The 17529-nt window shown below is 36.6% G+C and overlaps 1 protein-coding gene across 2 annotated transcripts in view; it reads right to left on the bottom strand.

Annotated features, from left to right (window-relative positions):
- The window catches only part of LOC145293682 (uncharacterized), an 84647-nt gene that overhangs the window by 32692 nt on the left and 34426 nt on the right, over positions 1-17529 (bottom strand). For both annotated transcript variants that reach the window (XM_080140080.1, XM_080140079.1), the window contains exons 2-3: positions 7157-7199; positions 1435-1519 (exon numbers count right to left, since the gene is read on the bottom strand). In XM_080140080.1, the coding sequence (XP_079996206.1) occupies positions 1435-1506 (72 nt within the window). In that variant the 5' untranslated portion in view covers positions 1507-1519; positions 7157-7199. The remainder of the gene's footprint in view (positions 1-1434; positions 1520-7156; positions 7200-17529) is intronic.

Below are 17529 nucleotides of genomic sequence, written 5' to 3' on the forward strand. Positions count from 1 at the left end.
GGTCTTGATAAGTGATGACTTCCATGTAAAAAAAAAAAGAAGCATTCATGAATTGCTGGATTTTCCAAAAAATGAAACAAACTCATAATGAACTCTGATAAGTTTCCTTATCGGATTAAAGAAGTAAGGTACAGTTTTAATAGTAGTGTTTTTACTTGGGATGTAGCATGGTCTTTGATCTTAGTACCATTTTGTACAACAACAACAATATGAACAATTGTATGTTTTTTTCTTGGGACATCAGAGTAGTATCTTTTAACGGTTTGGCAGGGATGTATGTTTTTTTTTGTTTTAATTTCATCACCTTTTCAGGTTATAGACTGCTCAGTTATCAGGATCCAATCCTTCAGCAACACAGGTTGCTAACCATGGCAAACTGGTGGCCTCATAGGAAACCGGTATGGTCACGTTGAAAGGAAAGATGTGAATTGCTATGTTAGTAGATGAACATTTAAGATAGCAAGTTCACAGGGGAAGGCCAAGGAAAACATGGTAGGAAGTGACAGGGATAAATAAAGACCTGGCCAGAGATGATGATGATGATGATGATGATGATGATGATGATGACAACGACGACGACGACGACGACGATATCATCATCGTCATCATCGTCATCATCATCATCATCTGCTGTTAATAACACTCTGATTTCACATAAAAATGCAATTAGATGAGAGTGGGGGTTGTATTGCAAAAACAAAGAAACATTTGAACTTACAAACATCACAGCCTGGTGTAGTAGTATCAGATAGTAGACTTCGATGGTATGGTCACGAAAGGATAGATGAAAGTTGTTAGGTTAGTACATGAACATTTAAGATAGCAACTTCACAAGGGAAGGCCAAAGAAAACATGGTAGGAAATGGGAGGGATAAATAAAGACCTGGCCAGAGATGATGATAATCATCATGATGACGATGAACCTGCCCAAAAATGCTGATGATCATCATCATAATCAGCTGCCGCTGCTGCTGTTGCCAGTCTTTGTGTGCCTATTTACTTGCCTACCCACGAGGGCAGAGTTAGACACAAGATCGGTTTTTAATATAGGGAAAATCCAGCTCCCCAAAAAGAGGCACTCTGGATAGGAACAAAAATAAAAAAATTGCCGCAGTCTAGAAGTATTTCTCCTCTTCTGGCTGAGGACAGAAAAGGTGAAGTGTAGTATCAGAACAGATACTACACTTTGTTCCTATTTACATGTCTCCCCATGAGGGCAGAGTTAGACACAAGGTCAATTTTTAGTCTTTGTTTTTTTTGTAGTTTTTATCATTTATTTTTTGTAAATGTAAAGATTGAAAATATTAAACAAAAATTAAGCAAAACACTTTGTTCCCAGCCAAAAGGTCTGTCAGGTGACCTGATTAAAAGGCTCGGATTTCACATAAAAATAAAATTAGATGTGATGGGGACAAAGAAAGATATTGAACTTACAGACATCATAAAGTTTGTTAAAAATAAAATATACAACTGTTTTTTGGGGTTGTCACAGCAATTGACCTCCATCTGGATTTTGTTCCTTTAAAAAAATAAAATGAAAACATTTAAACTTGCAAAATGTTTTGCAATGTACAAGCACAATAATTTTATTATAAAAGTGATTGGGTTTTTCAATTCAATGAGATTTGAATTAGATGAATTATAGACATCCTAATAAAGATTTATTTTTATGGAAATCGCTTCAGACAGGACATGAAGCCACTTAATGTAGAGAGCTAAAAAAAAAAAAGTGCTACTTCAAAAATTGCAAATGATTCAACTAAAGATTTGTTATAACAACAACAAAAATTTGTTGTATTTGATGTGAAAACATTTTTAGAAGTGCAAGAAACAAAAATTTTGAGGGTTGCACAGATTTGCCACAAGAAATTTATGATGATAATGCGATTGGGGTTTTCAATTTAATGAGATTCAAATTAGATGAATCATAAACGAATAAAGAAAAGTCAAAGAAATATGTCAACATTTGAAGATGATTCAAGTATATAAAGATTTTTTTTTTTTTTTTACAAATAAAAAAAAATGATTTTATTTGATTGGATATGTTAAGAAAATGAAAGCCGAAAAGTTGTTTGTTTTATATTGTCATCTTGTTTTAATGTGTCTATGACGAGTTTAGATTTGAAGAAGAAGAAGAAGAAGAAGAAGAAGAAGAAGAACAACAACAACAACAACAACAACAGCAGCAGCAGCAACAACAACAACAACAACAACATCACCACCACCACCATCAATAATTCCCCCACTCTATCAGTGCCTAAATCTAAACATGAATTCCATGAACAAACTTCTTTCCTAGAACTGCCCGCCTGAAGAACTTTGTTCCGCTGGTCTGCTTTACAACTAACTACAATATGGTTGTAAGTCTAACGTAAACAAGTTCTTGTTAAACTGCCCTTTTAAATAATCTAATTATACCAAATTTCCATTACTAACGATTATTGCGCTATTGTCTCAATGACTACCATACACTGTTGCGAGTTGCATTTCAGTGAAAAGAGAAAAGGAACTGGAACGAAGATTTGAAGGAGGACACAAACACACATGTCATGGGTATAAAGAGAAGTATATTTTATTTGGGACAGGAAGAAGAAGTGGGGGGGGGGGTAAAAAAAGGGATTGTGGGATTACAACGTAAAAGGGAGGTAATCATAAAAAGGGTCTATGATAAGAGTTATCATACTTGCTTTCAACACCCCCACCTGCTCTCAGCATATTATTTATTTATTTATTTATTTATTTATGATTTTATTTATTTATTTATTTATTTTTTTACAAAAACATAGATATGTGAGAGCAGATTAGTGTCAGTTTAGGGTCCGAATAAAAACTTGTTAAACTTGTCCAGCTTCGTCTGGGTTGGAGATTTTGTCATGATGTTAGTGATCATTTCTGCTGTAGACAGTAAATTAATTGTATTTTGTTATTATTCAGAGCTTCTCTGTAAAATGGTAATTAATGTCGATGTGTTTACATCTTAACGATGAATGGGGTTCTTAGAAAGTGCTATAACGCTTTAACTGTCTCCGAATATTTTGATTGGGATGTGTTCTCAGTTTGGATCCATTTTCTTGAATTGTTGCACAAGGTATAGCCCCTCTTGGGTGGCTTTTGCCAGCGCTATGTACTCAGCCTTGCACGTGGATAGAGCGACCGTAGGTTGCCCTTTTGACTTCTAGGTAACAGGTGGCCCATCCTGGGTTAGGCGAAAGCAATATGTATTGCATCTGTCTCGTTGATCAGACGCCCAATCGGCGTCACGGTATGCGATTAGATGGATTGGATGATTTGTTTTTGCGTAGTGCAGTTGGTGTTGCATTGTACCCTTTACGGATCTCAGTACGTGTTTAGTTGCTACCCAATGCTTTTCTCAAGGCTTGAACAAATATTGCAACAATTTCCCGACAATGTAGCATAGGTCTGGTCGGGTGCAGATCATCAGGTAAATTAGACTCCCGACGACCTCGCAGTATTTTCTAGGGTCAACCATGTCATCCTCTTCGCCAGCTAGATCCAGTTTTGCTCGCATGGGGTCATCCTAGGTTTGCATTCGGACATGTCAAACCTTTCCAATATTTTTGTTGCATATTTTTCTTGGTTCATCTGGATATAACCTTCGGTTATATTGAAGCCTATTTCAAGGAAATAGTGCAGCTTTCCGAGGTCTTTCATTTTAAATTCCGATGTTAACGCCTGTTTGGTGTCATTTAGTGAGTTGATGTTATCGGCAGCAATGATTAAATCATCAACCCACGAGACGATGATATTTTTTCTTTGTCATTGTGTCACGTATAAATGCAATGGTCCACCTGATTTTGGGTAAAGCCATGTCTGCTGAAGTAGCTGTGCAGGGTTTGATTCCAGTTTCTGCCTGATTGTTTTAAGCCATACAGGTATTTGTTCAGTAAACAAGACTAGTTTCTCGTCTTTTTCCCCTTTTGTCTCGAATCCCTCCAGTTGTTCATGTAAATTTCGTGGTCAATTGGAGCATGGAGATACGCCGTTTTTACGTCCATTTGGTGTACTATTAGATTGTATTAGATAGCTATTTGCATTAACATGCAGACTGATGAGATATCGGCCGTTGGAGAAAAAGTCTCGGTGTAGTCTACTCCCTTAATTTGGTTGCACCCTCTTGCGATGAACCTGGCCTTGTATTTAGGGGACCCGTCTGCGTTTTCTTTGATTTTATACACCCAGCTACCGCTTACTGTCGTTCTGCCTTTGGATAAGGGTGTTAGATGGTATACATTATTTTCTTTTAGGGAGTCAATTTCTTCCCGCATCACTTGGATCCAGTGGTGTGTCGCTGGGGAAGTCACAGCTTCTCTGTAAGTGTGGGGTATGCCATGTGCAGCCTTGTAGCAGTAGTCAGTGTCGATTAATGCATGGCCGCTCCCATCCTGGACTCCTGTCACATAGTCTTCTAGGTAGCTGGGCATTTTGTGCCTGCGTGTCGGCTATCTTTGCATACAGCTAGTTTCTACTATAGACTCGGTTTGTTTGTCAGTATTGGACTGTTCAGGATTTTCCCTTGACTTTAAATTTTTTATTAAGTTTCTTGGGGGAAAAATGCGTCATCATCGCTTGATGAGTGGGTTTGTGTTTGAGTGTGTTGGTCGTTGGTGCTGTTGGTGAATTTTACCAGTCTATTTACACAATTTCCTGTTTTCTGGGTGGTATATAAGATATGCCGGGCTGTTTCTGTCGTATCTAACAAAGATTCCCCTCTGGAACATTGGGTCTAGTTTTCTTTTTATGTTGGAGTAGGCATAGCAAGGTGAACCAAAAATGTGCATCCTTGATAAGTCTGGTTTTCTCCTGGTCATCTTGTGGTAGGACGTCTGTTTTAGATAGTTAGTGAAGGATCTGTTCCGTATAACTGCAGATGTTATAACTACATAGCTCCACAGGGTTTTTGGTAAGCCGCTTTCTATGATAAGGCATCTTGTCATTTCGAATAGAGTTTGCCAGTTTCTTTCGGCCGTTCCATTTTGATGAGGCGATTATGCCGCTGAGGTTTTGTGTTTTATGTTGTTACAGCGGAGTAGTTTTCCAAAGTCGTTTGACTTGAACTCCGAACCATTATCCGACCTCAGTATGACGAAATATCTGCAAGGAATTTTTCAGTGGCAAATGTGGCGTCACTTTTGTTTTTAATAAACTATACAAATACGGCACCAGAAAAAGTCGTCAGTGAAGGAGATGGCGTATTTGTTCCCGTTTAAATCCGCTGGTTCTATGGGACCGGCTAGGTCTGGATGTACTAAATACAGAATATTTGTCACTCTTTCATTGAGTAGTTTTGTTATGTCATCGTAATTGCAATGGCTGAGTATTTTATGCCACGAGTGGATATCGTGGCATTGATGACAACTGTCGTCTGCATTTCCTTCCTCCATAGTTTTTAGGAAGTATAGTCTGTTGCGCACGTGTATTTTGAATTTCGTTCCATTTTTATGTTTTAGTATATTCCCATCTTCTTCAAAAATAACTGCCGCTCTGTTTTGGATCGCAGTTTTCACAGAAAATATATCCTGTGGATATGAAGGTATAAGTAGTGCCCCTTTTAAGGTAGTCGTAATGGAGTTTCTGTTAGTGTCTAAAAGGCAGACTTCAGCGTCTCCTATTTTTAAGGCTAAGCCACTGGTTTTAGTTCCATTTGCCAACATCATGTAGTGGTTCTCAAAACGGAATGTTGGGTCGAAATTCTTAAATTTCTTTGCATCTGTTATAATGTGTGAAGTGGCCCCTGCGTCGACTAGTAGGTTCGTATGCGGTATTAAGTTTTGGATATAGTAGTAGTCCTCCGTTTTGACTACAAAGAAGTTTCCTTCGGTGTCGGCTACCTTTTTCATTGTATCTTTTTGCTTATAACGGCAGAACTCTCTTTTACAGTAACTACACCACTGTTTTCGTTGTTTGTGTTTGTTGTTGGGACATTCTTTCAATAAATGTCCTTTTCCGCCGCATGTGAAGCACGATATTTCACGTTCGTCATGCTGGTGACGGCTCTCCATCGTATTTTCTGAAAAAGACGATGTCAATTTCATCACTTCGTCACTGGTCGACTGGATTTTATGTTTCAATGTTTCATCGAAACCATGAAGTTCTGTTTTAAATTCCAGGAATGTTATTTCTTTGTTGCTGTGTGTCATATAAATCGAAAAAGGTGGTAGCAGCTTGGTAGTCCTTTTAATATCATGGCGATAATTAGGGTATCGTCAACTGTTTGCCTGGCATTTCTCAGAGCTGTTAAAATTGTCTCAGTTTTTATCACGTATTCTGTAACGCTTTTGTCTCCTTTCTTTTTAAGAGACGTGAGTTGGGTGTACAAGGAGATTACCCTTGGTTTCCCTTTGCTTGCATAATGTTTGCATAATATTTTGAGAGCTTTTCTCCCATTATCTGTAGCTTCTCTCATTATTAAAGATAAACTTTTGTCGTCCAGAAACTGTACAAGTTCGGCATAAGCATCTTCATTTCTCTCAGTGTCGCTTCCATCTCTATTAGGGTGTATACCTAAAATGGCGTCTTGTGACAGGTATAAAGAGAAGTATATTTTATTGAGGACAGGAAGAGGAAGCGGGGAGTAAAAAAAGGGATCATGGGATTACAACGTAAAAGGGAGGTAATCATAAAAGGGTCTATGATAAGAGTTATCATACTTACTTCCAACATACACGCATTAATCCTTATCCTCAAATGGCTTCCGGGCCATGATAAGTGGTGATCTCTTTATATGAAAAATAAAGAAGCTGAAGCGACATTTGGGAGTTTTGGTTTAATTAGACACACACATACGTGTCTTATACATTGGGACCCTATGACAATAAGTAGAGATTATGTTAACTAGTATAATTGTTGTTTTTTTTGTGGAGGGTTACAGTAAGTACATGTCAGGATAAGAAGACTGCAACAAGATGATTAAGCGCGAGGGGGGGGGGGCGTCAAAGGTTTGCTTCCAAAATGCACTAGAAATGTCAAAATGTAGGAGATGATGACGTCAACTCTTGAGGAGAGAAACAAAAGAATTTTTAAAAGTCAGTCCAAGTCGAACACAGTCACATCTGATGGGTGTATGTAGAGAGAGGGGTTGGGGGAGGGGTTAGAAAACATTAAGAAAACTAAATATGCCCACTAAACATTTACTTACGGGTTTCTCCAATCAAAGTTTACAGTTTCTGGCGATAATAAGACTGGAAAGAAAGAAGAAAAAAAAAACAATAGAAGATTGACAAAGCACACATTTTTTATGCGTTAAAACTTTTTCAAATCAAAAACGCTTAAATTTAAAGAATTTACTTTTAACCATTCCAAACAAGACTTTTTGCTAGTGACCACCTAAGGGGTCACTTTGATTAGGAGCAAGATTAATATTGACCGGTAATATGAACTGGAACAAATACATTGAGGACATTTGCAAAGGATGCTGCAAGGAAGCTGGGCTTCCTCTATCATGCTAGAAAACTACTCACCTGAGAGTATCCTCTACATCTACACAGCCATCATTCGCCCATGCATGGAGTAATGGAGTATTGTTGCCACATCTTGGCTAGTGCATCTACAACTAGTCTCTCTCTCTCTCTCTCTCTCTCTCTCTCTCTCTCTCTCTCTCTCTCTCTCTCTCACACACACACACACACACACACACACACACACACACACACTTGGATAGGGTCCAAAAAAGAGTCTCCAATCTAATAGGTCCCACTTTGTCAACTAGGCTCCATCCACTGTCCCATCGCCACAATACTGCATTTCTGTGCTTGTTCTACAAGTATTTTAATGGAATGTGCTCTGAATTCACTGCATTTGGGCCCCCTCGATATACATATCTCTGACAAATCCGCTTAGCAACAAAATCACACCCTTTCATTTCAGAAAGCTTTTTACTTTAATAGCTTCTTCCCTCGAACAGCTAGACTTTGGAATTCCCTTTCTGCTACCTGCTTCCCTAACTGTACTGATAAGCAGAAATTCAAATGTATCATAAACCAACATCTTGTTAATCTTTCTTAGACATCATCCCAAATAGTAGCCCCTGCGTCCAAGTGGTGACATGCCTTGTTAAAGGTGAATGTGAGTAAAAAGAAAATAAGAGGGGAGTTGTGCAGCAAGATGCTGGTTTACATTACATTTAAATTTCTGCAAGTCAGTACAGTTAGGAAAGAGGGAGGGAATTCCAAAGGTAGGTATCTGAGGAAACAAGTTATTAGAGAAGAAAGTTTATTGGCATCTGCAGAGCTCTACAGTGAAGGGGAGCGATTTTGCTGAAGATATCTAAATTTTACTCAAAAGGCCGCCATCCTTTTGTACCCTTTGTGAATAAGACTAAATAAAGCCCACATTTGGACGTTTTACGCCTAGCTGCTGTGTTCTAATATTCAAAATGATCAGTGAATTTATTCATAAATTTATATATATATTGTTATAAGAAAAGACTATACACCCCGTTCTCTTTATGTCATATTAAATGTATGTATTAGTCAAGCAAATATCCCATCCCCAACCTGTCTCCATTCCACCCACGCAAAGAAAGTCACCGAGACAAGATCCCCCGGCCCATCCCCATCGCCTTTCGAGAAGATAGCGAACATGAACGGGTGTAAGCCAGAGAGAAACCCCAAACCACAGCCATGAAGAAAAAAAACTTGAGGGGGGAATTCAGTTGGGCTGCGGACAGAAACGAGAACACTTGGTAATATCAGCGCCCCTGAAAAAATGGGGTTGAACACCAGCGTAGAAAGATGCATAGGTGACTGAAATATGGTCCACTCAACCCGAATTGGCGGATCGCCATCGGACCGAAAAGTGAAATCAACTCAAAGCTTGGATCTACCTTGGCCGAATGTTATTCTTGGAGATGAATATCCCTCCAATGGAGAACTATATAATGAAAATCACCCGTCAATAAGAGATAATACGTCTCCATGAATAAAGTTCATTATCGCCCGCCCCCCCAGCTCGACCCGTAATGTTGTCTGCACCTCCGTTTGCATTATTGTTGTTTTATCTTCTTTTTTTTTTTTGCATTCACCTGTATTACACTCATATAAATAAATTAATGTATTTCTAGTACATTCATACCCGATTGTGTCATTGTCATTCTTATTGTCTTATTCTAATAATTAACCATGAATGTCATTAAGGTGTTTCATGGCGATAATGCTAGTTCGAACTTTGGCAAGTGCCATTTGGTTGTGATATCATTACAACCGGCACGCTGGCTGCATATCTTCTTTTATCTTACAACGTGCGTTTGTATTAATCATGACACATATATATATATATATATATATATATAACTACTTAATTTACTCACATAAAATTAATATACGAAAGTATAGATTTATGCGTAAACTTTAAGTATTTACTTCAAAAGTGCTCAATATGTAGGTAGATCTAGTTAGTAATTTATAAAATATATATGGCGATTAAGCTACACTGAATATTCCGTGTTTCATTCACTCTAGGACTCTTCAGGCTTATGCACGAATTCTGTGGTTGTTTGTCGTTTTTATACATATATTATATATAAAAAGACAAACAACCACAGAATTTGCGCATAAGCCTGAAAGTCTTAGAGTGGATGAAACGCGGAATATTCAGTGTAGCTTAATCGCCATATAAAAAATTTCTGTATGTATTGATATTCATATCATAAATTCTTTTTTCTATTATTTAAAAAGAAAATACAACTTTGTTATATATGGGTCATGGAATTATATTCATCTGCAAAAGATCTCACTAATTTGCATATTCTTTTAAACATTCATTTTAATTAATTCCCTATTAGTTTTTTTTTTTTTTTTCTTATGGGATGATCATCTTCAGTTAACTGTAATTATATTCATGCAGATATTCTACATGATTTATACTTGCATAATATTTGTGTAAAAAGGTTATAGTAAACATAAACCTCTTTCTATATATATTTATATATTTTTGTTTAAAAACTTTTGCATACCAAACTCCTTTGTCAGTTTTTTGGTCTACAGACATGAAACGTCATATATAGGGTTTTAAAACACATGCAAAACTTTATATTTGGGTTTTAACCGATGAAAATCAGTACAAAATTGTGAAAATTAGATGGAATTAGCTAGGTGAAGTTTAAACGATGGCATTATGAATATGCATGCATAACATAATAGCTATTAGTTCCTGTTTCAATTTTTAGCTTTGCAGCAAACATGTCTTCATAGCTCAGGCATTAACGTCAAAACAAAAAGCAAATCATAGGCTAAACGTAAGCAGATTTAACCGACATAAGTCCAGTTCAAACAAACAGAAGTATAAAGAAGCTAGAAGTAACGTTAAGAAAGAAATAGCGACCGCTAAGAGAGAATTTACTGAAACCACTAAAAAATGTATCGAAGCACAAAAATTAGGAAATCGTGACTTCTAGAAAATCTACAACAGTGTAGTAAATAATGGGCAATCAACAATTCCCCCACTAACCAACCACCACGAGGTTGTTTGCTCAGCAACTGACAAGGCTAATATGCTTGCCAGCCGGTTTGCCTCGAACTCCACACTAGACCGTTCCAACCACCCCCTGCCTGACTTTCCTTTGCGGACAGACGCCACGCTAAATGATCTAAAAATCACCCCTGCTCAGGTACACACTATTATAAAAAACCTTGACACTTCAAAAGCATGTGGACCTGATCTCATCCCAGCTGTGCTATTAAAAAATTGCTCAGCCAAAGTAGCTCCAGTTCTCTCCAAACTCTACAACAAATGCCTTAATGAATCATGCTTTCTGGGCTGTTGGAAAACTGCTTCTGTGGTACCAGTATTCAAGAATTCTGGCGAAAGAACTGGCCCATCAAATTATCTCCCCATTAGCCTCCTCCCACTTTTCGCCAAAATATTTGAGACCATAATTAACCATGCTCTAGTCCGACACCTTACAGATGCTAAACTTCTGACTGACAAACAATATGGATTTAGACAAGCCCGTTCCACAGCTGACATCCTCACTGTAATCTCTGAAGGTATATACCATTCACTGGACAAAATGGGGTAGGGCAGAGCGGTAGCTCTAGATATATCTAAGGCTTTTGACAGGGTATGGTATGAGGGTCTCCTCAGGAAAATTAAATCATACAGTATCACTAGTAGAATACTTAACATAATTAAATCCTTCTTAGATAAGAGAAAAATCCAGGTTGTCCTCGACGGTCATACATCTAAACAGTGTGATATAAATGCGGGAGTGCCTCAGAGGTCTATCCTTGAACCTCTATTGTTCCTAATATTTATAAATGACTAATGACCTCCCCGACAAAACTGCTTCTGAGATGGGTATATATGCTGATGACACCACACTCTATAACAGGCATGACAGGAAAACAAATGAACGCATAACTAAAGAAATGGCAAAAAACACTAGAGGATGACCTCCAATCTGTAGTGGAATGGGGACATAAATGGATGGTCACCTTCAATGCTGCCAAGACTAAATTCATTTCCTTCAATAATTACAAGAAACCTTCTCTGTCACCAATAGCAATGGCCAGTGTACATCTTTCAAACTGCTTGGCCTAACGTTCACAGGAAACATGAGTTGGAACAATTATATTGAAAACATTGCCAGGGCCACTGCGAAAAAGGTAGGCTCCCTCTACCGTGCTAGAAAACTACTGACACCTGAAAGTATCCTGTACCTCTATAAGGCCACCATTCCCCCATGTATGGAGTATTGTTGTCACATTTGGGCTGGTGCATCTGCTGCTAGTCTCTCGCTCCTAGACAAAGTTCGAAAGAGAGTCACCAATCTGATAGGCCCTGAACTGGCATCTAAGCTTCAGCCTCTGTCCCATCGATGAAAGGTTGCATCCCTCTGCCTGTTTTACAAGTATTTTAATGGTGAATGCTCTGACGAACTGCAGAAACTTGTGCCCCCACGACATAGACATCCTCGACAAACGTGACAGGCAGCTAAATCCCACCCCCACACAGTAGAGATCCCTAGATGTAAAAGATCTTTCTACTCCAGTAGTTTCTTCCCCAGAACCGCTAGCCTCTGGAATTCCATTCCAGGTCCCTGCTTCCTTAACTGTACTGACATACAGAAGTTCAAGTGTAACGTGAACCGACATCTTGCTGCCCAAATCCCAACATAGTGCCCCAGTAGTAGCCACCTACACCAAAGTGGCAATGTGTCTTGTTTGGGGTGAAAATGTAACTCTTTATCTGTGCCTAAATCAAAACGCGGATTTCATGAACAAAGCTTCTTTCTTAGAACTGCACGCCTGTGGAACTCTGTTCCGTCTGCCTGCTTCCCACCGGACTACAACTTGGATGTCTTCAAGTCCAATGTTAACAAATTCCTAATGAACCGCCCCCTTAAGTAAACACTTCATCAAATCTCCACACTAACGTAATGTACTTGCAATAACCCTTATCCCTTAGTGGCTTCCGGGCCTTGATAAGTGGTGATCACTGTGTAAAAGAAAAAAAAAAACGTTTTGGTTTCAATTCTTGGTGGTGGCGTACGAGTCATTTTTTTTAACTTTATAAATCATTACTATATATTGGGTCCAATATAATATAGTAATAAATAGGAAATCTGCATTAAAATATCATATTTAAGCGTAGGCTTTCTAAATATTAGGTCTACAGACTTGAAACTTTATATATAGTCATTATCTGTAAAATCGGTTGCAGTATATGTTTTTCGCGCCAACTAGTGATTGCCTTTCCAATTCTTCAACTTCATGCGCATCATCATCATTGACAATTTTTGATGTATCAACACTGTCAATGTCGACTTCCGAAGTAACAGTATCAACGTAAGTAATCTCAACTTCATCTTCGGTTTCAGCATGATTGATTTTCGACTTTCGTTTCAGCTATTTCGACCATAGAAGTCTTTTCCATGAATTTCACCAGCCTTTATTCTTTTTTGCTTCCTCCTCTTTTGTTTTTCGCTTTTTACGGAATGCCGCACCATTCTCCTTCATTCTCTTCATTACGGTACCTTCTTTGAAAATTCACACAAATATTCTGAAAAAAATTTTTAATTCTATTTTAAAAATGGCACGGCATTTCTCTGCAAAAGCACCTTCTTGTGTTGTTCCGTACTAATACCACAAAAGGTGAGATACCCCCCATAAAATAGTTTTTCTGAGATACCTAACCATAAAAATATATATATACATATATATATAGAGAGAGAGAAACCGTCACTACTCCCCACCACTTAAAACAAGAAACTTACGGGGAAAGAGTCTTTCATTTTATTTTTTATTTTAAATGTTATGTTTGAGCACTTTTCCATTCTGTTGTGTATTTTATTTTCTACTTTTGAGCGGTTCAGTTTTCAAACATGTGCTCGAAAAAAAATCTGAAAACGAAGCTCTTTGCTCCTATTTCACGAAGACGAAGAGGGGAGCATGTTTCGCTTTTTTTAAATTCTTACGACTCTTAAAAAGTTAATATTTAAAGTGAAATAAAGAGCGTTTAAACTACTTTAACACACCAAAGATTGATTCAGGTAGATTGCAAAGTAACTTTTATAGCCAATGGGAACATTTTATTTCTTGCATATTTGATTTTTTTTACCACTTTTTCGAATCTTTCTGTATTGTAACGCAAACCGCCCAAAATAATTAAAATCATATCACCAGAATTAATTCATCATAATAAATTTCGGTTTAATCATAAATACGTCAGTGATTATAAAATTTTGTTAATAGTTTGAAAAAATCAATTACTCTTTTCTGATTCCGATACCTCCAAAAGTTCTGATATTTTACAACCTTTTCGGTAAAAAAAATTTCAAATTTTTTGTTAGCTTTTGTTTATTTGTATTTATTTTTTTCTATTTTCTGTTTTTAACCTCTCAAAATGCCGCCCCCTGACATGTGCTGCTTGTACAATAGGGACACATTTTTCCGATTCCAATACCTCCAAAAGTTCCGATTTTTAAAAACTTTTCGGTATAAAATTGAAGATATTTTGTTAGTTTTTATTTATTTTTATTTATTTTTTCTATTTTCTATTTTTACCCCCTTAAAATGCCACTCCCCCCCACCTGACATTGGCCGCTCGTAAAATAGGGACACCTTTTACTGATTCCGATACCTCCAAAAGTTCCGATTTTTTACATTTTCGGTAAAAAAAAATTCCGATTTTTTTGTTAGCTTTTATTTATTTTTTCAATTTTCTATTTTTAACCTCTCAAAATGATGTGTGTTGCAGCCGCTCATAAAATAGGGACACATTTTTCTGATTACAATATCTCTAAAATCACTTTTTCCATAGCCACCAACGTAATAGATGTACTGAGACTAAAGCTGCTTTCAGAACTTCCAGCAACCACTGTAAAAGAGTAATAAAAAAAATGCAAGAGATGTATATGCTCAGTCTGTTAAATCCAAAGTAGCTGAGCAGCGGCTTGGTTCCCACCAGTTCTGGCAAATAGCAAATAGGATCCTGAACAGAAGCATGCGTTCTATCCCAACTATCATCAATGGACCTGAGGTCATCACGTCAGCATCAGACAAGGCCAGACTATTTGCTAAGAACTTTGCAGCTAATTCTGCCCTATGCGACAATAGCCATCAACTCCCTGTATTTCCTCCTATAACAGACAACACGCTATGCAACATACAAATATCTGTGCGTGAGGTGGCCAAGCTAATCAAGAACCTTGGTTCCCGTAAAGCAACTGGCCCTGACAGAATTCCAGTTATAGTGCTGAAAAAGCTCCAACCAGAATTGCCCCCATACTTACTAAACTGTTTAAGCGTTGCCTTCAGGAGAAGTGCTTTCCAACACCCTGGAAAACCTCATCAGTATGCCCTGTATTTAAGAATTCAGGTGAAAAGTCATCTCCCTCTCAGTACAGACCAATAAGTCTCCTGTGTGTCATGAGTAAGTTGCTGGAATCCATATTAAATAAAGAAGTAGAAACCACCTCAACAGAAACAACCTTCTTAGTGACATGCAATATGGTTTCCGCTCTGCAAGACCTACAGTAGATGTGCTAACGGTTATATCACATAGGATTAGTGAATCTCTTGACAAAGGTTTCCTTTCCAAGGCAATTGCTCTTGACATATCAAAGGCCTTCGATAAGGTATGGCATAAGGGCCTACTTCACAAGATTTCCAGCTACGGTATTACTGGAAATGTTTTCTCAATCATTAAATCATTTCTCTCTGATAGGTTCATAAGAGTAGTGGTTGATGGGAAGAAATCAGAGGCCCACAGTATTAATGCTGGAGTTTCTCAGGGGTCCATCCTGGGCCCAACTCTCTTCCTGATCTACACCAATGGTCTCCCAAAACACATACTTAAATCATTCGTTGACATCTATGCTGATGACACTACCATCTATGTCAACACATCAAATGCCATAAATGACATAAAAGTTCTCTCTAATTCTCTCTCCTCTGATCTTGAGCGCATGGTACAATGGGGGAAGAGGTGATTGGTCACTTTTAATGCATCCAAAACCAAGCTTCTATCTTTACATCATCAACGCTCTGATCCCCATCTGGCATCAATTGAAATGGATGGCTCTCGTCTTGGGGAGGCTCCATGTTTTGACAAGCTTCTGGGCTTGACCTTTACTCCTGATCTGAAATGGAACACGTACATCAAATCTGTTGCCAGGGACGCTGGGAAATTGGTAGGATCCTTCTACCGCTCCAGAAGATATCTCACTACTGATGCAATTCTCTGTCTGTATAAAAACCAAGTACGTCCAAGGATGGAGTACTGCTGCCACATCTAAGCAGGAGCTGCTAAAAACAGCCTATCCTGCCTTGACAGAGTACAAAATAGACTTCGTGGTTTGGTAGGGGATGCCCTTTTCTCTTCCCTGCAGCCTCTCTCCCACAGAAGGGACGCCTGTTTTTGTTTTATCATTATTTCCATGGCAAGTGCTCGTCTGAGCTCCAATCTCTGGTCCCCCCTCGCCAATCTTTCACGAGAAACACCCGTCTTGCTAAAACTACTGTCAATAATTTTCCCCACTTTTATCTGTGCCTAAACGTAGATTCGATGAGCAGAGCTTCTTTCTCAGAAGTGCACGATTGTGGAACTCTCTTCTGATTGCCTTTTTCCCACCTGACTACAACTTGGATGTCTTCAAATCCAATATAAACATATTCCTGAAAAACCGCTCCCTTAAGTAAGAGATTCTATCAAATCTCCAATACTAATGATTACTACAATACTATCTCATTGATTACTGTACACGCAATAACCCTTATCCCTGAGTGGCCAACAGGCCTTGATAAGTGGTGACCCTGACCCTCATGTAAAAAAAAAATTCCGATATTTTACAATCTTTTCGGTGTAAAATTTCAGATTTTTTGTTAGCTTTAATTTTTTTTTTTTTACTTTCTCAAAATGCTACCTAAAAAGCAGAAATCAAAAGTTAACAATAATAAAGTATTAAAAAAAATAAACGAAAGAAATCGAAACTTAAAAATAATAAAGTATAAAAATAAAAAAATCACAACGTAACAATAATAAAGTATAAAAACAAAAAATTATAACGTTAAAATAATAAAGTATGAAAATAAAAAATTACAAAGTAACAATAATAAAATATTAAAATAAAAAATCACAACTTATCAATAATAAAGCATAAAAAAAACGAAAGAAATGAAAAGTTAAAAATAATAAAGTATAAAAAAAAATTACAACGTATCAAAAATAAAGTATGAAAATGAACGAAAGAAATCAAAAGTTAACAATAAAAAAGTATAAAAATAAAAAATCGAAACGTAACGATAATAAAGTATGAAAATAAAAAATTACAACGTAACAACAATGAAGTGTGTAAAATAAAATATCACAACGTAACAATAATTAAGTATTAAAATAAACGAAAGAAATAAAAAGTTAACAATAATAAAGTATGAATATAAACGAAAGAAATAGAAAGTTAACAATAATAAAGTATAAAAATAAAAAATTACAACGTAACAATAATAAAGTATTAAAATAAACGAAATAAATAAAAAGTTAACAATAATAAAGTATTAAAATAAACGAAATAAATAAAAAGTTAACAATAATAAAGTATTAAAATAAACGAAATAAATCAAAAGTTAACAATAATAAAGTATGAAAATAAACGAAAGAAATAGAAAGTTAAAAATAATAAAGTATGAAAATAAACAAAAGAAATAAAAAGTTAACAATAATAAAGTATGAAAATAAACGAAAGAAATAAAAATTTAAAAATAATAAAGTATTAAAATAAACGAAAGAAATAAAAAGTTAACAATAATAAAGTATTAAAATAAAAAATTACAACGTAACAATAATGAAGTGTGTAAAATAAAAAAATTACAACGTATCAATAATAAAGTATGAAAATAAACGAAAGAAATAAAAAGTTAACAATAATAAAGTATAAAAATAAACGAAAGAAATCAAAAGTTAACAATAATAAAGTATAAAAATAAAAAAATCACAACGTAACAATAATAAAGTATAAAAATAAACGAAAGAAATCAAAAGTTAACAATAATAAAGTATAAAAATAAACGAAAG

This window comes from Euprymna scolopes, chromosome 15 (assembly GCF_053919585.1).
Source record: "Euprymna scolopes isolate OS-2025 chromosome 15, ASM5391958v1, whole genome shotgun sequence".
Taxonomy (NCBI): Eukaryota; Metazoa; Mollusca; class Cephalopoda; order Sepiida; family Sepiolidae; genus Euprymna; species Euprymna scolopes.